The sequence below is a fragment of the Oreochromis niloticus genome, linkage group LG19 (assembly GCF_001858045.2).
Source record: "Oreochromis niloticus isolate F11D_XX linkage group LG19, O_niloticus_UMD_NMBU, whole genome shotgun sequence".
Taxonomy (NCBI): Eukaryota; Metazoa; Chordata; class Actinopteri; order Cichliformes; family Cichlidae; genus Oreochromis; species Oreochromis niloticus.
In genome coordinates this window covers 18044938-18068883 of record NC_031983.2, presented here as the reverse complement: position 1 = coordinate 18068883, position 23946 = coordinate 18044938, and the positions used below count along the sequence as shown (strand labels likewise).

At 40.8% G+C, this 23946-nt stretch overlaps 4 protein-coding genes across 4 annotated transcripts; all 4 read right to left on the bottom strand.

The window, feature by feature from the left end:
• Positions 1–1243: 1243 nt before the first annotated feature.
• On the bottom strand, positions 1244–3398 carry LOC100707977 (growth arrest and DNA damage-inducible protein GADD45 beta). Its single transcript, XM_003442905.5, has 4 exons — positions 3242–3398; positions 2530–2631; positions 2197–2413; positions 1244–2010 (listed from the first exon to the last, which is right to left on the bottom strand). Exons 1-4 carry the CDS (start codon positions 3277–3279, stop codon positions 1906–1908), a joined length of 462 nt encoding a protein of 153 aa, XP_003442953.1. The 5' UTR covers positions 3280–3398; the 3' UTR covers positions 1244–1905.
• A 498-nt stretch (positions 3399–3896) lies between these two features.
• On the bottom strand, positions 3897–8109 carry LOC100702439 (interferon-induced protein 44). Its single transcript, XM_003442807.5, has 8 exons — positions 8034–8109; positions 6210–6703; positions 5915–5966; positions 5530–5725; positions 5286–5432; positions 5017–5188; positions 4733–4833; positions 3897–4637 (listed from the first exon to the last, which is right to left on the bottom strand). Exons 2-8 carry the CDS (start codon positions 6688–6690, stop codon positions 4380–4382), a joined length of 1407 nt encoding a protein of 468 aa, XP_003442855.1. The 5' UTR covers positions 6691–6703; positions 8034–8109; the 3' UTR covers positions 3897–4379.
• Positions 8110–8978: 869 nt separating this feature from the next.
• On the bottom strand, positions 8979–21011 carry LOC100702708 (microtubule-associated protein 1S). The gene is made up of 10 exons (XM_005477240.3): positions 20815–21011; positions 19448–19543; positions 18373–18455; positions 16567–16704; positions 15536–16046; positions 15346–15432; positions 12585–15073; positions 11876–12017; positions 11532–11749; positions 8979–11340 (listed from the first exon to the last, which is right to left on the bottom strand). The coding sequence occupies exons 1-10, from the start codon at positions 20975–20977 to the stop codon at positions 11185–11187; spliced, it is 4083 nt and encodes a 1360-aa protein (XP_005477297.1). The 5' UTR covers positions 20978–21011; the 3' UTR covers positions 8979–11184.
• A 457-nt stretch (positions 21012–21468) lies between these two features.
• LOC100708247 (cocaine- and amphetamine-regulated transcript protein) lies at positions 21469–22558 on the bottom strand. The gene is made up of 3 exons (XM_025900852.1): positions 22255–22558; positions 22003–22083; positions 21469–21755 (listed from the first exon to the last, which is right to left on the bottom strand). The coding sequence occupies exons 1-3, from the start codon at positions 22402–22404 to the stop codon at positions 21648–21650; spliced, it is 339 nt and encodes a 112-aa protein (XP_025756637.1). The 5' UTR covers positions 22405–22558; the 3' UTR covers positions 21469–21647.
• Between the last annotated feature and the right edge of the window lie 1388 nt (positions 22559–23946).

Below are 23946 nucleotides of genomic sequence, written 5' to 3'. Positions count from 1 at the left end.
GGTTTAAAAATGCAACTCTGCAATGCACTTACAGAAAACATGCTCTCTGGCCTACTGGCTGTACGATGTGCAGAGCATGATGCATGTAAGACAATGCATCAAACAGAGTAAACGAAGAGCAGAGCTAGGTAAAAGTCTCCCAGTTTGGTCATTTCACAGGAATTCCATTGTTGTAGCCGTCTCAGGCCTTCACTGTGCCCTTTTGAGTGTGCTTTCAACCGTCACAAGCTTGTCTCCAAGTTTCAAACCATACTTCCCATGACCCTTCTGCAAGTCCCAGCCAATCAGATTTAGGCTGGATGAGCCACGGCCTTTGAGAAGACACTCCCCTCACCAGTCACTACCCTGTGTGATTGTAAACAAGTGTGAGGTCCATGTGCCTCAATATGTTCCTCTCTCCTCTAGCTGCAGACAGAGCTGTGAACAGCCATGTGAGAGCAGAGGGTGGAATAGATTGCAAAGCAGAGGGAAGATCCTGAGATTAAGCAGAGATAATAGAGGGATCAGAGGCTTCACCCACACACACACACACACGCACACATTAATACACATTATGTTATTTGCATGCAACATTGTTGCAGGGCTTTAGCTGCAATATATAATGCAAAACGTGCATTTTTAAAAGATTCTTGTTATGCAGGTATGGAATCTGGCTTGGGAATAAATAAAAACATTTGACACGCAGGTAATGCGTCTTTCCTGTAATGCTTCATTGCTTCCTGACTTGCAGGGACAGTAGGTCTGCATGAGCTTGTTATGCTTGTTTTAGTGAGTTTCTGTCCCCACCCCAGTTTCATTCTCACTGACTTATGCTCACGACAATAGAAGGGGCTGGCAATGACAAAGACTTTGCCCTAAGTGTGCATGCATTTTCCATGACTTCAGCCTGAATGTAAACTGTAGTTGCGTGACTCAGCAGGTTCCATGACGCACACATGGCTTTTGTTTTGAAATCTGAGCAGAAGCCCCAGGAACAAGAAGAATTTATGAATAAAATAATTTATTTACTTAGATAACAGAGCACAAAATAGATTACAAATAACTACAAAAAAACAATACAATCAATAAATTAACAGTGTAGCATCTTTACATTAGTTATTTATCAGAAAGGCAGCGCTCTTGAAGGCACAAAGAAGTTGATAGTTTTACAATACATTTAAAGCTGACCTGATCAGACAGCACAGGCATTCTGCATCATTGTGAATCTCAGATCCTGACTAAAATGTATCATCCTCAGAGTCTCTTTACATTGTTTTTTCTTTTGTTTCTTCCAGTGTCAATAGGTCCTGTGTGTCTTTAACATTATTTCCATTTCAGTTTCCATGGTGACAATTCCCCAGCAGCTTTCAGCTGCTCATTTTAAGAATGCACACACTGCACACCCAGTCTTTTCTACAGAAAAATACAAGTATTGTAAATGCATACCACACATAGACATACCACACATACAAACACACACCTCTCCTCTCCTTTCCTGGGACTCTCCCAGGAATGTCTGGTACAGTTTCAGCACTGCAACATTCCTGTCCAGTCAAACAAACAAGACGTCCAGGTATAAGCTGGGTGTGGATGTGTTCCTTTCAAAACTACTACTCCTCTTAATGTTTACTATGTCACACCCCATAAACATTGTGAGCACCCAGAGAGCAGCACAAAACAGATTGTGTTTTAATGGCATTGTAAAAACATTGTGACTTTTCTCTCTGTATCTTATGCACAAGTACAGATTTTAGAAACCAGTGTCCAGTCCAGCTGTTTCACTAGTCTTTGAGTGGGAATCCATGGTTTTGCTGGTCATTAAGGATAGTGGACTGGAGTAGCTACACTCCAGGTCATCCCTGCTTAAGCGTAAAGATCCTTCAGTGTATCAGTATCTGGCCACAAAAGTTCCTGTATGCAGACCCTTCAGCGTTCCTGCAGGACTAGTTCAGGCACCCACTGGTCAAGGCGCCGACTCTCCTGGCAGTAGGTCCCCACTTCCTGCAGTCTGCAGTGCTCTGCCTGAGGATTCTGTGTGGGAGAAAAAAAGAATCATGTTCAGCGTTCAATTTGAATTGAACCTGCAAAGTAAGAGTAAAAATCACAAGACGATGACAAAGAAAAGGTGCAATATCTTAGCTGAAAATTGTGCATGAAAAAGATCACCATCTGCCTTTCAGTTACATAAGAGGTAGCCACTATGCTGAGTCAACACACCGTAACCAGCATGCAGTTAAGGTCTCTGTGCTCTTCCTGGTTCCTGTTGGCATCCACAGCTCCCAGCAGCCGCTGGAGTCGCTGAAACCCAGAGACTCGCAAGATGGTGATGCCGCTGTCGCAGCAGAAGGACTGTAGCAACGTGAAGTGGATCTGCAGCGCCACATCGTTTTCATCGTCGGCTGCCAGCACGCATAGCACCACGCTGTCTGGATCTCTGAGGGGGAAGAGAAAAGAAAAAAAATGAGGAAAAACCTGTATTAACATGTCTGGGATGATCAGTTTGGGCAATGAGAAGAGAAGCACAAACCAAAATTAATACTTTCAACTCACACATTAAGAAGCTTGGCTGATTCATAAATGCCAACAGTGAGGCAGCCTTGTTTCTGAGCAGTTACCAGCAACTCCTCCAGAGCCAGACCTACAGACTGCATCCTAAGGGATAAGGACAGGACATTTAGCCTTTTGTATTCTGCAATATGACAAAACATTAGTGGTATTAAATATATGCAGTACTGCTTCAAAAATTACCCCTCTTCCATATTAATAGAATTAAAAGTCGTTAGAACACTGAAATACAAGCTCCGATCAGTTTCATTATCAGTTTCATGCATGGGGATGATTGTGGTGATATAAAACAAGCCATAAATACGCATTTTACAGTTTCAAGGAATTTCGCTGCAGGTTGTGCAACGTGCATGCGTAGTATTGTGTATGCCAGTACAAAGATATTAACACTGAGGTCTTATGACTCATAATAATTCATGCATAATCTCTGGATTTTGGCTTTTACGCGCATGCTGGTGTCAAACTTTTACAGCACAGAAAAGATTGTAACATTTTGTGCACCCAGATGTTAAATAACAGAAAGTCTCTGCGTTCTAGTCTCAAATCAAAGCTTTCAAAAAGCACTTTAATTACATCAGCCTAAGCAATCCACACAACGGAGGGGTCAAAGGACGATCAGCATACTCTTCCAGCACATGATCACGCACATGCACATGCTGAACCAACATAAAAATAGAGCTGAAGCAAGAAATCTTACTTGTTCTCGATGGAAGCAAAGCTTTCTTCGGGAATCATGATTGCAAATTAAAAACTGATCCCACTGCGTAAATGCGTGACAACTGCCGGTGTACCAAAGTTATGCCAGTTTCTTCTGCGTTTGTTGTTGGCAACGTTGCGTCACAGTTTTATAGTGAAGCTGGAAGGTGGGCGGCACCGAAACTAGGCGAGTTTTGCAATTGGCTCAAAGGAAAACCAACATCTTTTCTTGTCATGTGGCCTCGTGGGTTTGTTTGGTTACAGTGAGTGATGACTTTACGGGACAAAAGTACGCTTGTCATTCTGACATAACTGACATTGTGCATAAACAAATACATACATCTGTTCAAGTGAAATGATCCAACTAGCTCCCGTGTTGGACTATGAGATAAAATTGTGTAATAAGAGCCTCACCTTTTCATAACAACGTCTTTACAGGACTGATGTGATTATGTAATTATGACTGACATCTAGTGGCTGAATGAAGGGGGGACGTCTATGTAACCCTCCCACTACTGAAAGACTGCAGTCATGCATATAAAGCCAGCAAGCGATTCGTAGAACCATATCATCAGTAAAAATGGACCTAGAGTCACATTTGCTATATGTAACAAATTGAAGTAAAGCATGTGATAAAGCATATTAACTTTCTCTGTTTTCCTTTATTTTTATTATTTTTACACAATAAGAGCAGGACACGGATGAATATATTTGCAAATTAATATTTTCAGAATATCCAAAAGAAGTGCACACAACAGACTCTGCTTCTAAGGATCTGAAACTCAAGCCTGACTTAAGGATCTACCTCAAGATCCTTAAGTCAGGACCCATGATTGGATCACGTGGCATCTGTTAATGACTTTAACTGAGCTCAATGATTTTAGCCTCAGAGCACAAAAAGATGGCATTTTGACCCAGTGGCTTTTAGTTTAGAGAAAGCAGCATGCAATGTGCTGGCACATCTTTGGAGACATGAAATGAACAGTGAATATTTATAAATGTTTTTATTGTTTCACTCATGAAACAAACATAGTTTCAGTTTGCCTACAATACAAGGGTTTTACTTTAAGATAATTTGTTGCAACCATTATGGAGAACCTAATTAATTGGCAGTTTGGGAAGCTTATATGTTTTGGATTTCAAATAATCTGATGTTCTTTCTGTTCTCGATAATCAGGGCGGGAAATATCACTGGATCTGTAAAGCTCCATCTGATCATTCCCTTCCTGAATTTCAGCCTGATTCTCAAAAAAGCTGTCTGCAAAGTTCAGCATCTGCTGCACAGCACCAAACAGTAGAGTGTCAGTGTCCTGGTCCAGGTCCAGCTCCTCACTGTAGTTCTTCACCGGCAGTATACAGGATAACGGGATGCCCAGAGACTCACTCAGCTCACGCGCCTGATTACACAGATAACACAGGTACACAGATTAAATGAGCATTATTGCCATGTCAAATTTTGACCTGCTACTGTAAATGCATCTAAAAACATCACCTTCTTCTGGATGTAAAAACTGCGATAAACATTCTTTAAGTCTTCCGCCACCAGCGGACAGGCCTCGTCCACTTTAGTCATCAGCAACAGCTGAGGAATTCCTTTGAGGGACCGGAAATACAAATCATGACTGAAACAGTTTACTGACAACAAGAAAAGGGTTACCCTGTATTGTATGTCCCTAATATTGCCTTACATATTTACATATATATAAAACTGCATGCCGCACATGCTGTTTTCAATGTTTTCTAAAAAAAAAAAAAATCCAAAAATGTTCTGCTGACCCAGCTGATTAGTTTTTCTCCGGATGGCACAAAGTTTTTCCAGCACTTTTTGGCTGAGAATAGAGACCTTGCAGGTGTCGACCACATACACCACACAGTGAATCCTGTCACTCAGAGTCACATGCTTCTTATAGCCAGGAGCATCTGTTAGAATAGGGCCAGATGTGCTAAACTGAAGTACAAAAAAACATAGTTGTTACTTATCAATCAGCTGCCTACGCTTTTAGTATTTAATCGTTTACTATTTAATCAGTTAACATGAAATGCACCTGGTAGCGATCCTTGATGTGACCTTTATAGATGTTGACCAAGTCCTCAATGTCCAAACCACCATTTTCCTCCAGCCCCATTGTGTCACAGAGGATCAGTGGGACGACGCAACCACCTTTCCCTGCCTTGATGGTGTAAGTGCGAAACTACAGAAAAGATAGAAAATGTCATTTAATGGGAAAACACTGTACAGTACAGGTAAAGCATGCAGATTCAGTTATACAGAAAATCCTGTGCCAGTACCTGAGTGGTCACACTCGCCCCCGCTGTGCCAGCGATGGCCTGGGAAGTCATGTTGCCTCGAAATGCTGAGTTGATGGAGTTGAAGAAGCTGGACTTGCCTGCTCCAATCGGGCCTACCAACAACACACGGGCTTGGTGTACTGTTTTGATGTCAGGCTTATAGTTCAGGATAGCCTTCATCAGTTGCTGTTTTTTTCTAGAAGAAAGAAAATGTACCCACACCACCCAGAGTGCAAGTATAAAAAAAGTTTACATGATGACAAGCTTAAATAAGCTTATACTGATGATGAACGCTTTAGTTTTTCTTAGAATTACAAAATCCAAACATAAATTGATATATTTTACACAAACACCACTAATAACAGTGCTGCAGGTTTCTACATACTCAGCTGTCCATTCGATGTTCCTCCAGGCCTTGGGCAAGAGATCTTCTAGGTCTATAAGTGAAAAAATCGATTAATAAGAACAGGATCACTTTTTAATCATATCAATATTAATTCTCTAAAAAATGCACAGTAAAATTACAAGCCTTGGTTTAAGCATAAGCTCATGAGTGCACATGGCCATTTCTGCAAGTAGGTGAGCATGTTTCTTAATGGTCATGAAATGTCTGTTTTGAAAGTATAACCATGGGAGACATCTTTTTAATTCTATAAAACTCAGGGATTACTTTTACACACCTTCAACTCGATACACCTCGAACTCTGTCAGTGTCAAGTCATTTCCATGCATATCTGCAGCCTGAAAGTTGAAGCCTGTGCCTGGATTTGACTGCACTTCAGGTTTGTTATCATGTAAGAAAACCAGAGCACCGTAATTTGGACCGGTGCCTCCATCAGTGAAAGCACACTGCCCGCTGATAGCTGCTACCCTCAGTGGTTTGTTTCTCTCAGCACTGATACTGTAGAGAAATGTCTTCTCATCATTGACACCATTTCCACCTTGAGTGTAATCTTTGGAGGTGTAGGCTCCATAGATGAACCCGGCAGCATTGTAGGCTACAATAACCGTGGGCCCTTGACTGTCACAGTGTCTGTGGAAGACATCAGCAGTGAACCCATGGATGCTGGCTTTGTGGAGCAGATGGAGTTTGACACGACCGAGAAGAGAGAGGAGCTGCTTCTCCTGATCCTTAGACAAGGCAGATTTCATTGCTGCCATGATGGAAAATCACCTGATGATGTAGACAGATCAGATCAAGTTTAACAAGTTATCTCAGAAAACCACAACTGCACATGCAGATGTTATAACCTGTGACCATTTATATAAAATATTATTAAGGTTCTTTTTTTAAATAAAATTTCATGTAAACCTGCAAGTGGATCATCCCACCCCCACCTTACTGAAAACTCTTTTGCTTGTGAAACACTTTCTTTTTGAAGGGCACGTTTGCTGACTTTCATTAAAACATGTAAAATACAATCACCACCAGCCCACATAGCAAAATTGGTATGGCCCGGATCTGGCCCACACAGTGTGCTTACACATGGCCCACATGCCTCAAAAAATGACGGCCCTTTGGTGGCCCAGATCTGGCCCACACAAAGCCAGTTGCAGACACACTGGTGGTCCTGTGCTGGCCCAGAGCAGTTTCAGCTCTGGCCCCAGATGTCAGCCTAATGTGTACCTTAATTAAGCCATGTAATAACAACATGTGCCAGAACATGCAAAAGTAACATGACAAAACTCTGTTCAGACAGTGAATGGACTGATTCTTATATAGCGCTTCTCTACTCTCCCGGATTACTCAAAGTGCTCTATACAGCATGCCACATTCACCCAATTTCTCTAAACTGAGTGCTTCCTAACTACATTCATACACATTCACACTCTTGACATACAGACTGGAGGAGCCAGGGATCGAACCACTTACCTTACGATCAGTAAGTGACCTGCTCTACCTCCTGAGCTACAGCCAACCACTGGCAAAGACGAGTAAACCGTCAGTGGGTTCTGGATAAAGTGTACACTCACAAACCTGTCAATACTGCATTTGAAACATTGGCTACCATAGCAGTATAATATTGCAACATGGCATTTGTGTCTTCTAACTAAAAAATAGGAAAATAGGAACATAAATAGTGTCACCATTGCCAGACCTGGCCCACATCTGGTTGACATACACCCTGCCATGACACTGGTCAGTCAGAAGTGCCAGCTTACTTTAAAGTAATGCTCTGAGAATTTGGGGTTTTATTTATCTGACTTCACTTTTCCTAGTTTTCATATTTGCAGTCAGGAGAAAATATGTTAATTTACAGCTACCAATTTTATTATGCAGGATAATCAGCAGAGAAAACATTTCATGTTTGATTCTCAAACAAAAAATATAATGGAAGAAACATTTTTTCAGACTAAGAGAAACCAAAAGTAAAGCCTCAGTTACCATAAAACCACCTTCAAGAAACCAGCTGAAGTGATAAAAGTCATACTTGAGGCAGAAAGTTGCGAGTGCATAGAGATGCTGCTGTGGATGAAGTTAGACGTTATCAAACCAAACTCACCTTCAGAAGACAAACTGATGCGGGAAAAATACAGTCCGTGGCACGCCGCAGTGGTTTAATATGTGCTGTGGAGGTTCAAACAGGAATGAAAGTAAAAATAAACCTTTTTTCTTTATCGCTGTTGTGATTGGTCACATTGTAAAGGCTACAAAATGACTGCAACCAATAAGATTTACATGAAACATGATTCTTCTGTGATACTGAGTTTTGCAGTTCAGTCAGTTATGAGGAAAATACAGTATAATAAGCCTTATGAATAAATTATTCAATTAGTATGTATTTGTTCCTTTATTCATGTGTATTTTAGTCATTTTCAGAGTTTTTTTTTTAAGTACAATCACATTCAGATGCATACACATACACACAGTATTGTGCAAAAGTATTTAGTTACTCCTTTTTTTATACTTTGTCTTCAAGGAACCACACCTTGTTGATATTTTAAACCGGTCTTAAGCAATAGTTTTCCAGGCTTTCCAAAAGACTTTTAAACTTTTTCCTTTGGACGTTGGCTGCTTTTCCTCTAAAAAACAACCTTGTAGGTTTACCCCTTCCCCAATAACAACCTCAGTCAGTATAAACCAAATTCATTTTTAAACTCACTGACTTTTATGGTAACATATAGCAAAATAAGCAGAAATAAGAAACAGACTGCATAAACGAAAAGTGACCACACCGTACATTTTACTGACTTATTCAGGGGTTGTTACTATGTAATAAGATGCTTTGGTTAATCTTGTGTTATGTAGTATCCTAAATTACAGTTCTTTGTCTCTTTTAATCAAAATTTTATAATCCTAATCCTAAGTATGTAACACCATCCAAAGCACTTCCAGAAATATAAAATTAATTAAAATGTAGCTACAATAAGTAAAAGTGGGTAATTTGTTCTATTGTGTTGTAAGATTATGATAATTTGATTCAACATCCACAGGGCAACTCTCAGCAGACCTTTGAATGGTGATGCACATTCTTTATTCATACATTGCTCACTGCCCTACAACCCACACATTTTGACATTGTTATTGTATGTTCTTACAGACAATTACAAAGTGACACTTTCCCATTGCCCACAACACCTTGCTCTGCCCAGTCTCCCACAGTGCTTTGCTCTCTTTCTTCATGAATATCATGAATGAACAACAACATACAGTACATATTTTATACATGCAGGACACATACACATAGTTACAATTCACTTGGATACTGTGGGGTTCAAGTAGTCAATCGTTTAAAACCTCAAACTGGCGCCATTTTGCAGAAAAAAGGCAGTCGTGAGTTGTTACAAATTAGCATTGGACATCATTGTAACATTATTGGGATGAGTGATGATTTTTTTTCTCAAGTATAATAAGAACTTATGACTAGTTTTCATAGCATCTTTAAACAACTGGAAAAACAGAACTTGGATTTAAAAAGCAAAATGGGTCGTTGTGTCTTTGTGATCATTTGCTTTGGTATTAATCAAACTCTGCATTCCACATGCACATTCATGTGACAGGAACAGAGAGCGCTGATGATTTCTTATACATCCCTCCATGGATTCGTGGATATCTAGTCTGGGCTCAAGTAAAAGGAGGGCCTGTCACTGTGACTACACCAGTTTTTCTGATGTGCGGACGCAATAAAAAATCAACACTTACTATTGAGAGACTGTATTTACAGTACTTTGGACACATTTCCTTGTACTTTGCACTTCCCTTGCAATTTCTTTGGCCTTTTGTAACGTCTGTGCAATTGATTTAATTAGTTTGTAATCTTTTTTTTTTCAAGAACAATTTCCTTGAGGGCAGAGCTACATTTAAATATTTACGTTCAAAAGTGATAAATTGTGCATTTATGTATAGCCAGATTGGATTTAATGTCTCAGTTATAATAATTAAAATCTGGATATGCATTGAATATGTTCTTTATTTTCCCTTTGTTTTGTTTTGGCTTTTTTAAAACTATTTTCAACATGAACAATAAATAAAAATTTTAAATGAAAAAAATGATGTCACTATATTAAACAAAGTGCCCTGTGTACTGTAGTCTATTTTATTAAAACTGTTAAGTATTAGGGTGGGGTGGAGGGGTGGGTGCTTTCCACCTTTGGGATGTCTTCACTGTTTAAATACAATCTGATTGTTAAGTTATTCTTATTTACACTTTGGCAAGACTCTACAACAGACCGTGTGATTATATCCACAATCCAAATACATATCATTAACAGGTTGAGCCTCACACGCTTATGATCATAAGCATTTTTAACTGATTACAATTGCAGGACTAATATTAATATCACGATTGCTGTAATGCTGTTAAATTTAATCTGGTACTCTAATCCCTTCTGGCAGATTTGCACACTCATTTTCAGTAATCTCAGAGTCAGTAATTGTCATTTTCAGTATTTCTGAGAGTCTGTTTGCTCAGCATAGTTGACACTGCAGCCACTTTGGCGTAAAGCAGTTAAAACACAAGCGCAGCAAACATCACATGTACTTACAGTGCTCAGAACAAAATGCTTTACCACTCAATATAATTACTTGTTGTTGGACTCTCATTAAGAAATAAATGATCAAATGAGTCTAATTAAAAGAAAAATAAACAAAAGCACGGCTTTCATAATTAATAGTTTGCACACTTTCACCAGTTGCATGTAATATGGATAAATGTTGTTAGAAAGCTGTTAATGTTAAAAGCAGCAAAACGGGCCCAGGTACACAGCACAAACTACGATCACGTTTCAGTGCAAGCCTACACAAAGTGCCATTAACCCCGTGTACATTATTTTCAGTAATCTATAGCATCAGCTTTCATGTACATCTACATTTATGCAGGCTGACATGCTTCTCTTGCAGCCAGTATGACCTCCTCTCCTGTTTTGCACAGGGTCATGGGTCAGTGAAGTCATGCATTACCCCCCAGAGGGAAGAGATCTAAGGGCCCCTCGGTGCAACAACACCCTAAAGGAAGTGTTATACCAGGAGGAGTGAGGCAAAAGCCTCATATCGTTATCTACTCAGTCGTGAACGTGCAGAAAGAGTTGCACTTTATTTGTTTCTAACTTCCTATTCTGTCACTCCATCAGTCCTCAAGCTCTCTACCTTAATGTCACAGTTTAATTTAGCCCAGATCCACCTTCCATCCTCCAGGCTGCAGATCCTATTTTGTCTCAGAACTCTATTTTGCAGGCAGGGAAAGTTTCATCCTGCATGGCAACGGTGCTGTTAGATCCCAGGACGGTGATTCCTAGTTCACGCTGTTTGTCCAAGGTCTGCTGGTACCACTCCTGCATCGACACTGATTCGAAGGTAGGGATCACTGTTACCTGGAGAAATAAAAAGGGCCGCTTTTAGCCATTCAGTAACAGCTGATGATTTCAGCATTTGGAGGGATGTACAGATTGTAGTCTGGGATTCAGTAATTTTCATGGAAATGATCTATGTGATTGCATTTTACATTTTCTCATTTTGGGGGAAAAAAACACTTACATAATAATCTACTGTATATTGTTTCTACCTGCATAGAGTCTGGCCATGATGTCTTTCCATCCACCAGAGCATCCAGGGTTTGCCTCATTAGTTCCTCCCGCTCTGGGCTGTCACCACTGATGATGTAGCAAGAAGAGCGAACACACTTGAAGAAGTCCACACTCACTGTGGGAGAGGAGGCTCCAGAGGGGGTATAAGCCAGGTCCACATACACACTGACTTCCCCAGCAGAGGTAGCCTTAGGGCCTGTGGCCGAAAGAAGAGGAGAAATTACAGCCTAATAGTGCTCATACCGAGACACAACACTTAAATGTTGAAGTTGCCCTTAAATTACTCAGGGTAAGAGAAAAAATCCCACTTCACAGCTCATACCTGGACTGGATGAGGATTTTGCTGGTGCTGATCGAGTGCTGGTGGAGGGTGTACGAGTTAAAGAGACGCTTCCTTTTGTGACTCCACTTTGGCTCCCTGTCCTGCTTTTCCCTGAGCCTGATTTTTGGGAGGTCTCAATGACCTGATCACAAAAAATATCAAATGTAATACAAAGTTCAGTGGTAGATTTTGTTTAAATAGATTACGCTTCAGATGATTTTATGGCCCAAAACTTTAAAATAATAATGAGGTTATTTAGGTTACACTTTACAAATAAAAATAACATGAGTCAAAAGGTCCACTTTGAGTATTTTGATGGCTTTTATGAAGTAACAGAAAACACTCCTTGTGTTCAAAATGTCAGATATGTTGAAGCAGCCATTCACATAATGATCATTTTTACTCTTCTAAAATAAAGACACATGCTTTCACCTGTGGCCAAAACTAATCAGTTACACTTCAGACCAAGTATGTCTTAAGTATAATTAATCTTTCATATATTTCCATAAATCACATATTTTGCCTTCAATCTAGCAGACGAGACAAATTCAGTAATTGCTCGGACCTCTTTCATTAAGTGTGTGACAGCACAACAAAAAAATTCAACCTGTCTTCAGCTTAGAAATACAACCAATCCACCTGAAGCCACAATAAAACTCATACATGGTCTTAACACAGGCATGTGTTTCTGCTCACGAGACAAACTCACCCCTGCAATTTTTTTTCCTCGCATGCCCGTGGCTTTTGCTCTCTTGCCATGAACATCTGAGTCAAACTGGGGAACTGGCATGGAGGCGTCAGGATGTGGAGGCAGAGGTGGACTGTCCCTGAGAGGTGCTGGAAGAGGGTCCTGCGGCAGAGCCTGATGGGTTAGGATGTTTTGTGGAGAATTAGAAGGCTCGCTACATGACTCATCCTCATCCGAGTCCAGAGCTCCATCAGCAGTGGTGGACGGGCAGTCCTCAGTGCAGACAGGGGCATTTGAGTCACTGGGTGACGTGTCCTTAGTGTTGTTATTGTTGTTGCCGTGATGATGCGGAGTAAAGGCTCCTCTGGAGGCCTCGCTGGTGCCTGAGCCGGAGTCGGGCTGTTTAAAATGTTTAAACTCACAGGGAGAAACCAAACACAGGTCTACATCATGACCTGAAGCCTCGAAATGAAGTGTGCTGGGAGCCAAAGGTCGTGCTGCCTCTGAACCCTGACCTAAAGATTTGAGAGGCTTCTTCATTTGTAAAGACATTCCTACAAAGTGGCTGCCATTGGAGTGAGAGTGATAAACGCTGTCATCGCCCTCTCTCTGGCTCCCAGTGGTTGGTCCCTGCTCAAAGGACATGGACAATGATTCATCTACCTCTGTGGACTGAGGTGAGCTCACCTCTGCTGGCATGGAGTGTGTAGTGGTGGTGGCAACAGAGGGAGACGGGTCTGAAGAAACTTCCTTAAGTGCCCCCAAAGGAAGAAAACTTAAATGCTTCTCTCTGGGATGTGTGGGGTTCTCTGGAGTGCTTTTAGGCTGGGATAGCTGCCCCTCACTTTGCCTGGATGACCCATTTGGCTGGTTAACATCAGCAGAATCTAGGCTACTCTGGGCTTGTAGCCGGCTAAGAGCGGACCTGTTGCACCAAACATCGTCTGGGGACAAACAGTAAGGAGTGTGGCCTGCGCTGTTGGGCCGTGAGTCGGGGGAGGCTGGTTCTACGGTCTCCTCATCGGGGCTGACATGAGCCTGGTTCTCTGGAGAGGATCGCGAGGGTGGACTATATTTCAAAGCCCCATCAAGAAGCGTGTACTCAGTTGGGGTTAAGTCTAACTGGACTGTACGCTCATTCTTTGGTGCCTTGTTCAAAGGAGATGGAAATCCTACAACCTTTGCAGGTTTTGTAGCATTTCCAGGCTGGTCTACAAGGCTTTTCTGCAAGTTTGTATCAGCTCTCTCACCAGTTCCAGGCATATGTTGCACTCCATTATCACCACTCCCTCCACTACCTGCTGCTTCTTCTACTGATCTGTCAGCTGTTTCATTACAAGTGTCTTCTTGGCTCAGGCCTCCTAGGCTCTTTTCATTTCCTGGATCACTGCTTTTCTGCTTATCTACCGTTTCCACCTGTGCCTCTTCTCGTTCGATTTCCTCCCTCAGCTTAAGAAAATCAGCTGTCATATCTTCAGGGGTAGACATTTTGGAGCCACAGGGATTTTCCTCGGGGTCCATTTTTTTATTTTCCTGCTTAGTAACAGTGCACTCTGGATCAAGCATTTCTGGCACAGCTCCAGTGTCAGATTTGGCTGAGTCATTATTTGGCAGCGCACTGTTGACATGCAGCTTCTTGCCATCATTTGCTTCCTTTCCTGATGGCTTTTTTGCTTTCTTCTCTCCTATTTTAGAGTCATTCTTTGCTTCTTTTTTGAGCTTCATTTTATTTTCGTTCTTTAATTTGGAGGGGACGCCATCCTTCTTGCTCTGACTGTTCTTTCTAGCTATGCTCCCCTCTTTGTTGTCAGTCTTCTCCTCTTTTTTCCCATCCTTTCCTCCTTTTTTTGAAGTATTCTTCTCTGCTGCTTTATCCTTTATGCCTGTCTCTTTTATTTTGGTTTTATCAGTATCCATCATGCCAGTTCCATTTAATGCTTTTCCTTTTTCCTTTAAAGACACATCCTTACCATCGCCTCGCTCTTTCCTTTGTTTGTGTGTTCCCTCCTTTCCTTGTGACTTGACACTGTCCTGGCTCTCTGTCCTTTTGGTCTTTTTCTCTTCTCCTAGTTTCTCTAAGTCTCCCGTTGTTACTGTGGGTTTCTGGAGAAAGGCCAGCCCCTTTAGCTTTTCCAGCCCCTGCAGCAGCTTTGCCTGTGGGGTAATGCCAGAGAAAAGCACCCTGACCACCTTCTCTTGAGGACACGCTGGATGCCACACAAGCAGAGCACACACAGAGGTGAGGGCGGTGAGAGGGAGAGTTTGGGATTTAGATGCTGATGACACTCCATCGGGCCAATTTTGCATGAATGTCTGGTATTCCTGGTTGTTTTTGCCTGGGTTTAGGATGTATAAATCCAGCTGTCCCACTCCCATCTTTTGGAAAAGGGTTAAGGGCTCAAAGGGGACTCCTTGCGGTCGAAACATTGGTTGCGGTCTGATGTCTAACTTCTTTAACAGCTGTAGGGTTAGAGCAGCCTGCTGGGTGCTCTTCAGTACATTGTCCACACCTGACAGGAGAATAATGATAACTTATATAACCAATCAGTCATATAATTGTTTTTAGCAGTTAAAAATTGTCATGCGATAACATGCACAAGTAGATGTTTTTGGTGCTTGAACATTACACTGATTGCTTAGTGCAAAACAAAACAAAAAGTAAATAAATGAACAAATGATATTAATATAAATGCATTTATCAGCAAAATGAATGAGAGCTCATATTAACAGTTTGGTTATTTTTTCACTTTTTACTCTATTGTTGTTTTATTGCAACACTCACAGGGCTGTTGTTCCACCTGCAACCTGCTGGGAGCATTAAAGAACACAACCCCAAGCTCTGGAGAGATGAGCCTCTTACATGAGTCCTCTGTGGAGCAGTATAAAGAAAGAAAGAGAGCCACAATGTGTTATTTCAGAAAATGAAACAAATAAAGAGAGCATAATTTCCTCATTATCCACTGTTATGCTACCTATGACGTCTGTTCTCAGCTCCTGCTCAGCCACCTTCCTCTCCAGGAAGGAGACGACACCAGGGAGGTTCTCTGTCCCAACATGCGTCAACAACACAGCATCAACTCTGTCGAGGTGGCGGACCAGCTTCCAGAAGCAGGCCTGAGAGTCCGAGCCTCCGTCCACCAGCACTGTAAACCCGTTAACGGCAAAGAAGGCACAATCACCACGGCCAGCAGGGAATACGTAACAGCAGGGGCGGGACAGCTTGAGGAAACCCACAGTGGTAGGAGGCGGCAGCAGGTCAAAGGGGGAAGAAGGACAAATGGTGCCAGAGATGAGTGACGTGAATTCCCCCAGAGCCTCCATCGCAGGCAGCACCTCTGGGGGATTGATGCAGAGAGTGAAAGGACCTTGCAGGGGCTGGTTTTCCACGAGAGTCTTTCTCCACTGGCCAATGTTGGGACAGCTGAGGGTCAGATGGATCCTGCTGGGTGGAAGTGAGGAGGCAGAGCTCTCCTGGTCAAAAAACTGAAGAGAGACAAGTTTCCAGCATTATATATACAATTTTTAATGTTATACTTCACAATTTACAGTAAAGTCACTCAAAGCTATATCTTAGTCATGTCAGTGGATAGCTCCTCACATTTATTAAACAGGCAAACTGTTGGGAGAACTTGATGTTTACCCTTCACTGCAAACTTTAATAGTTTTGCACTGTTTATTAAAAGATCATTTTTAAGACCACAGTCCAGGAATTTTTAACAATTTTCTGACCCTGAAACTGAAAGAATGATCAGTAATATGAGAAAATAATCATTAGTCACTGCTCTGAATTAAGCCTGGATTTGTAGGTGGTAATAAAGGTTTACTTTAAAACTGTACTATTGTTACATGTATAATTTTAAAACCTCTGTTGTAATTTCAAAGAGTGTGCTTGAAAACATGATGTTTGTTCTATAAGCGTGTACCCTCAACATATTTGGGGTTCAAGGTGTGGCAAGTTTGTGCATTCAGAATTATAATTGCAATTTTGTGGTTAAGTGTGTACCTGTTCTGTTAAGATTTGTTTCAGTTGGTATGGTGAAAACAGTCCTCTGTTAAAAACCACGTCTCCGCTTTCCTCCTCACTCAGGCCAGCCAAGATCAACAGCTTATGAGCCGATTCTCTGGACAGGAACGCGAACACCTGACCAGGGAACAGAGATGGAAAAAATCAGGCCTAATCGAAAGTCAACAGAAAAGCAGTGAAGATAAATGTAAAAATATAGATGGAGAAAAATCAAAGAATAGCAAACAGTACTGTGAAAACATGTGAAATACTCTTAGGCAGGTTTTCTTGTAATTTCTTTAAGAAATGTTCTCCAAGCATCTTGAAAGAAATTCAAATCACATGATTACATTTCAGGATTACTCCATAGTAAAGTAAATGAGCAGCTACAGGCCTCATTTTTACCATGCAAAAAAAATGTGCATATTGCTTATAGACCAATCAGCCACCACATTTAAAACACTGATCGTGTTTATCACCGATCATCTAATTGCAACGCAATGTTGTGAATTGAAATCTTGGATTTGAATTTGTTGCCACAGTGAATTCTTTATACTTTCTTAACTTTGTGCACAATCTACTACATGGTTATTTTTATTTTTGGAGTCTTGCGTTTAGGTCACAGTCGTGCAAAACATAATAAAGGTAACATGTTTGTGCCCTGATAACAGAGCTGTTATGTTAGGTTAGGCTGCAGGGGGGGGGTTCCTCTAAATCAGGGGTGGGCACCGAGGGTCGGTGTCCCTGCAGGTTTTACATGTGTCCTTGAACCAACACAGCTGATTTAAATGGCTAAATTATCTCCTCAACATGTCCTGATGTTCTCCAGAGGCCTGGTAACGAACTAATCATGTGATTCAGGTGTGTTGACCCAGGGTGAGATCTAAAACCTGCAGGGACACCGGGCCTCGGGGCCTGGAATTGCCCACCCCTGCTCTAAATACACATGCATAACTGCACACTGGTCTTCATCAGTGTGCAGTTATGACTTTGGTCAGTTTGAAATTTAGAGGAAAAAGTAAATGCACTGCAAAAAATATTCAACAGATTTTCAAAAATGCAGGATATTATCATAATAGCCAGGTATTTCCCAATATGATGGAGAGGCAAACTTTTGTGCATGGAAGAAAATGTAATTGATTGAGCCCCAACATCCCCTCTCTGGTCTGTGTTAGGCCAGAAATAGTCAATAACAGCCACGGCCAGACAGCCAGGGAAATGTTCCGAAACCAGTGAACTGCCACATGGCCCTTTTATCCATCTGACTGGTGTGCGAATGTGTTGGACTGTCTGTGCTTCCACATGACAAATTGTGTGCTAATTGGGTTCTGACAGTGATGATTTGAGTTAAGTGTGTTTTAGAGCATGCCGGTGCTTTTGATATGAACACGAGGTGACATACGAGGGTAGAGTTTTTCACAGAAAGCTCAACAAATCTGGATCCCGTGTGAAGACAGTGGAATAGTGTTTATAGTTTGGGGAGAAGAGGGTGTGTGTTTTGGTATATTGCACCTGGCTTTGAGATGTTGCATATTATACATATTATACTAAATAAAATAGCCCAGTTATAGTGTGGAAGTATTTGAGACAATAATGTTGTAATTTTGCATATTTATTCAAGGCATCTGCAGCCTAATGAAAATAATGTACATGTATAAATGTTGCACCTGCTTTAACATAGTGATGGCAATAAAACAACAATTCATACATTTGGGAAATTATTATATTCAACTTATTTCTGAATAACTGAATCATTTTAACACAGCATCATTTTGTCAGCTGCCACCTGAGGATTTATCCCCTCACCTCTGCATGAACCTGTTCCTGAGATGGACTGATCACCACCTGAGTGTCCAACACTCTGGTACAGTGACGTAGACACTTATGCCCTGAAGAGGCAGAGAGAAAAATAAGAAGAGATATACATAAAGAGAAGGACAAACAGACAGCCACAGGGATGCAAACAAGAGGGAGATAAGCCGACAGATCCGAGCATTGAGTGACAGACTGGAAGCAAATAGGAGAAGAGCTCAAAGAGGAGAAAGTGAACTGGGCGAATCGGACGGGTGATTGACTCACTGGGTGAAAAAGAGGAAGTAAGAAAAGTGGAACAGCTGAGTCAGAAGGTTTGTCTGAGGAAGAGATGCCAAGTTTCCTCAATCTGAGAAGGACATTCAGTCTGAGAGGCTGGACTGGGTGAACAGCTAAGAATACAGAGGCGTACTCAGCCGACTGGAATTTCATGACCCAAATATGAACAAATGTTTCTCAGTCTTTTTACACAAAGGGAAACAGAAAGGGTTCCTCGCTGGCTATTTCACTACATGACATTTTGCATAATTCAACCAATTGGATTGTTAGTATTATTAGTATTAAAGCAAGATACATAGTTTTGACACTAAATGCAAGTGAGTGTTATTGATTGTTGTCTAACTTTTGGACAAGAAATTAAATAAATGCATGCCTCACACTATTCATTTCTGTAGTACAGCTTATTATGGAAGCTGTACTACAGTGCAGGCAACCTCTCTGGATAGACAAATGTCTGCTCTTGACCATTTTTATCACTTCACCTCACACAGATCAGCTGTGACACAACTGTTTAATTCTATTTGTCTGTCTTTGTTCCTGTGCTCAGCTGTCCTTAATTGCCATCCATACAGAGAGAACGAGAGGTGGCACAGCTTGGCTGCAGGTTTCTATTGTTTTCTGTATCGAGGGCCCACCCATGCTCAACAATCGCCCTGTCTGACTGCTTGTCCACTTTCCTTCCTTCCTTCCTTAGTGACCCCAGATTGGCTGAGCTGAAATATTGCCATGGCAATGGGAGTTTCCCTAGTAGGGCCAAAGAGTTTGGCAAGAAAGATGACTTAAATCTTACCTGCACCCTTGAAAGACGCCGTGTGATGGGAGAGGAATTCTTGGAGGAAGAGGTTCAGGTTACAGGATTTTAAGTCCACATCCCATGACCGAATACCTGACAGCAAGAAAGTTAGAGGCTATACTGTCACATGGTGCAATGTGATAAAAGCCAACACATGTCCAGGGATTCACAAAACTGGCTGTTATAATTGTAGCTATCCCATAGTATATTTTATTTCAATATTTAATGCATTCAACCAAATCTGCTCTCTCTTTTTAACATAGTACAACGAGTATCATTGTATCATTGGAAATCTGTCATATAAACACGATAAAGAGTCTGTAGCATTTCCTTTCAGCTAATTATGCACATTAAAAACACAATGTACCATCTTATATTGTACATTTAAATGTATTTGCTGTTTTTAGCTGACAAGTGAGGAGAATTTGAGGTTTTTCTTTGAAACACGTGACAGTAAGCTGAATGTGGTTTTAGACTGCTAAAGACACATGATGAAAACTGAAAAACTGGAGGACACTATAGCAGACGATTTTCCCAATCTGTAGGACAAACAGTTGTTAAATTGTTTGTCCCTCACTATTTTTTATGATTAACTGATGAAGACATAATCTTTAGCTGCAGATGTACATTCAAAAAACTGGGCTGTTTGTTCAGTTCATGAAAAGTTGATGACATTTTTGAAGTACATAGCTTTCACCAGACTGTAATGAAATGTTCATTGGGCCAGTTAGCTACAGTGCAGGAATATGAGTCAGTCTGTTTTTCTATCTGTGTCTGTCCTCGTGGTTCTTCTTTAATTTCCCTATCTATCCTGTTTTACATTAACTGTCTGCTACACATGCTGGCTTCCATAAAATATCTACAGCTGCAAAACAGCAAAGCAATAAAACATAGACTGTAATGGATCGTTATGAGCATGCACTATCTGGTCTGCAGTATCCACAATTACAGCTGTGCATAAATGCACAAAGGTTAATGGGACATCGCTTACAAGTGGCTGTGTGTTGACTGAAAATCCCCGGCGCAACATTTCCCTCAAAGCTTGTCCTTACATAACTAAAAACTAAAGCTGAGGCGAAAGGCAAAGCACCCACTCCAGACAGCTTTTAATTATAATGTGTCCGGAGGGATGAGGGGGTGATGCTGATGGTGGAGTGTCGCCAGATGACGCATCCTCGGTCAGTACGGTGGGGAAAAATTGCATAAAAAAACTGCAGTGTGCTCAGTATATCACCCCCAGTGATGATTTAGGCAAGAAGAACTTGCAGGAAGCTGTTTTTTGGGAGGGGGTTTGTAATACAATTGTATAGCAAAAAGCAAAATGGCACACAGCAGCTATGGGACGCAGGCTCAAATAAACCTACCTCGCTCTATCTCCCTGCTGATGTGTTCCGTCTGCCTGAGGCGAGCGGTCCGTCCGATTATGATGAGCAGGGAGTATTTGTGGAGGCAGAAGTCGAGGTTTGCGGTAGCAGCGCGCTTCGGCTCCTCCTGGACCTCCCTCTCCAGCACCCGGCTGGACGCCATGTTGGAAAATTGCGCTTCTATGTGATGTCATTGAAAAAGCCTGACAGCGCCTTTTATTACAGGGATGACAGCTGCTGTGCTGGAATTCAGCCGCGCATCAGTGAATGGGCAGGAAGAGGCTGAATTATTGATCACACGTGGCAAATGGATCAATAAATATTTTTATTAATTGCGGATCCCATTGCAAATTACCTCCATGTATATTTTATAATATCCCATGCAATATTATTATACCGCAAAGGTGCAGCAGTAACACTCTACAGACCCTTGAATTCAAGTTCATTTATTGGTATTTTCATCTTACAAATCTATTTATAAACTAACTGTGCGGTATTTCCAACAATCAGGGGGAAAGAAATAAATATATTAAAATATTATGACCAAAAACGTCTTCCACAAGATGCCGCAATCATTAACACAATAATGTGACACAATAATTAACACGAACGAGAAAAAAAAAAATGAAAAAGACAGACTCACAAAAACCCTTATTCATAACAGTCAATGTTTATAAAGGCAAAAAAAGTCACATTCTACAGCATTTTATTTTCTATCACAAATGTATTTAACAGAAGCAGACCTTCCTGTTATTTCTCACATTCATCTTTTTTTATCAGCCCTGAACTCTTCCGTTATTTCTTGCACTTCTGTTATCTTTTTCTTTTCCTCATCACAAACATTTCAGAACATAGAAGTTGCAAGTAGTCCCCCGTGGACAGCTACACAGCGTGCCAATACGCGCGCCTTTACGCACGGCGCACGGCTCCCCTGCGTCACACTGAAAGGGTAACATAAAATTAGTATACTCTAGACAAAACATTGTAATTTTTTGCGATTTATAGAACTTAAAAATCTTGATTAGATAAAAGCAAATGTCTAAAAATGCTCATTTTTTTCTGACTGTTGTAAATTCAGAGAATCTTAAATAAGAAAATTAAATACTCTCTTCTTCGATAAACGAATTAATTCGTTGTCCTGAAATCTAACAGGTTTCGTGCTGTTTTATTTCTCATTTGTCTGCTTACCGAAGGTAACCATCCATGCTTTTTCTCCAAGGGCATCTCTTTGCTCCTCAGCTTCTCCAGAACTTCTTGCAATGCGTCAATCTGCACAGGGGGGGACAAATAGTCGTATTATCAAGAAACGTTTACTGTGGACTTTGTTTTTAAGAAAATTGTTGTTCAAATAATTTAAATACCCTAAATATAGAAAAAATCAACATCCTTCTTTACACAAATTAAATCGACTTAACCCACATCTCCAACAAAAGCACTCACCAAGTCTTTCTCTTGTTGAGTTTTCAGGGTGAAATCCAGCGAGCGCGTCTCCAATGAGGAGTCCTCTGCGCGAACGAGGTACAGGTAGGCGTAGCAGCAGGTGACCGCGAGGAGGAGAGTCCGCGCACTGACCATTGTGTACAGACACATACAGGAGGAGTCCTTCTCTTCAGCGGGTGGAGCTCTTTTCCAGTAGACAAACGCTTCTTTGAAGTGTGGAGGATGGAAGTCTTTGGTCCCCAGAAGCTGGCTTTATAGGCTCTTTGCAGATGCTGCTGACATCAGCCAGTCTTTGAAATATTCATGGAAACTTTGACATGGATGACACTGCTCGGCACCTTTGCATCTTTAACAGGAAGCGATAAGAGAAGATGAAAACCAAACGTCGATGTGAGACATTAAAATTTGTGATGATGAAACCAAAGAGTAATCAAACTCCTTTATCTAAAACTTTTTATTCCAGTCTTCCAATCAGTTTCAGTTAACTGATCCCATTGAATTCCCAACAAATCACATTTTTTCACCTGTTTCTGTGGCCTTTTTGGTTAATCAGATATCTGACTCACTGATGCGTCACATTGATGTGTCAGAATCAGAGTGAGAAATCAAGTAAAACAAAACAAAATCTGCATTTTGATTGCACAGTTATCGAAATAATAAAACAAAAAAGACAACAACAGAATTGTTTCCAACTTTTGAAAGTGGTGTTTTGCAACGCCTTGATAATTTCACTGAAAAATACAATTTACTGCGTGAATGAAATGCACAACAAGGAATCCACTGGGGATATTTTATGACTTGCATTTGACACTATAAATTACAGATTACCAATGAAAAAGTTAGGAATTTACAATATTATTGGGATAGCACACTCGTGGCGACAGTCATCTTGATGAAAAGGGTCAGTATGTGCAAACAAAATATTTGTTTTTGTGTAATTTATTATTTTTCTTTCATGTTTGCCATTGGTGAAAGATGCTCTCATTCAGAAAATACACCCTAAAAGGGTAGTTCTAAAAGGTTAATGCTTCCACCTATACTTTTTCAGTCAACAAATTGTGTTGTCTCCTTTTAATTCAATTCTTTAAAAAATAGTAATAATAGCAGAAACAAAAATCCTTAATCTTAAAGTTAAACTTTATTTATATCTTATTCTTATTTAACGATTTGCCCTTCTGATGTCACTGCTGTTCTGCAAAGTTTAAATCAGACAGGCTGACCAACACAGAGACCAATCTGTAATCAAGATCCAATTTCCTTTTGTAGGAATAACCTTAACCCTCGCCTTACCCTCCCAAGAGTAATTGGAATGAATATGTGTGGCTGTCAGGCTTCTGTTTACACACCAAACCATATTACTGACCCCCACATCACTGACAAATCTTTTTTACCCCATTTACCATGCTGGTCATGATCCCTTTCACTATGTTGGGAAAAAAAAGACACAGCAGACAGCACCTGAGGGCCCTGTTCAATATATAAAGCTTATATGAGTCATTCAGGTAGAATGGCAGCAAAGGATAAAGGGCTTTTGAGGGTTTTTTTGAAGGAGAGAACTGTAAAAATTCAAGTAATTCAAGTCGTTATACATGTATTTCCCTTGACAATTATTTTTTTTAAATAATAAATGTATTCAATATTCATTGTTAAAAATATTTTGTTGTTGCTGTTGTTGCTTACTTATACCGCGCG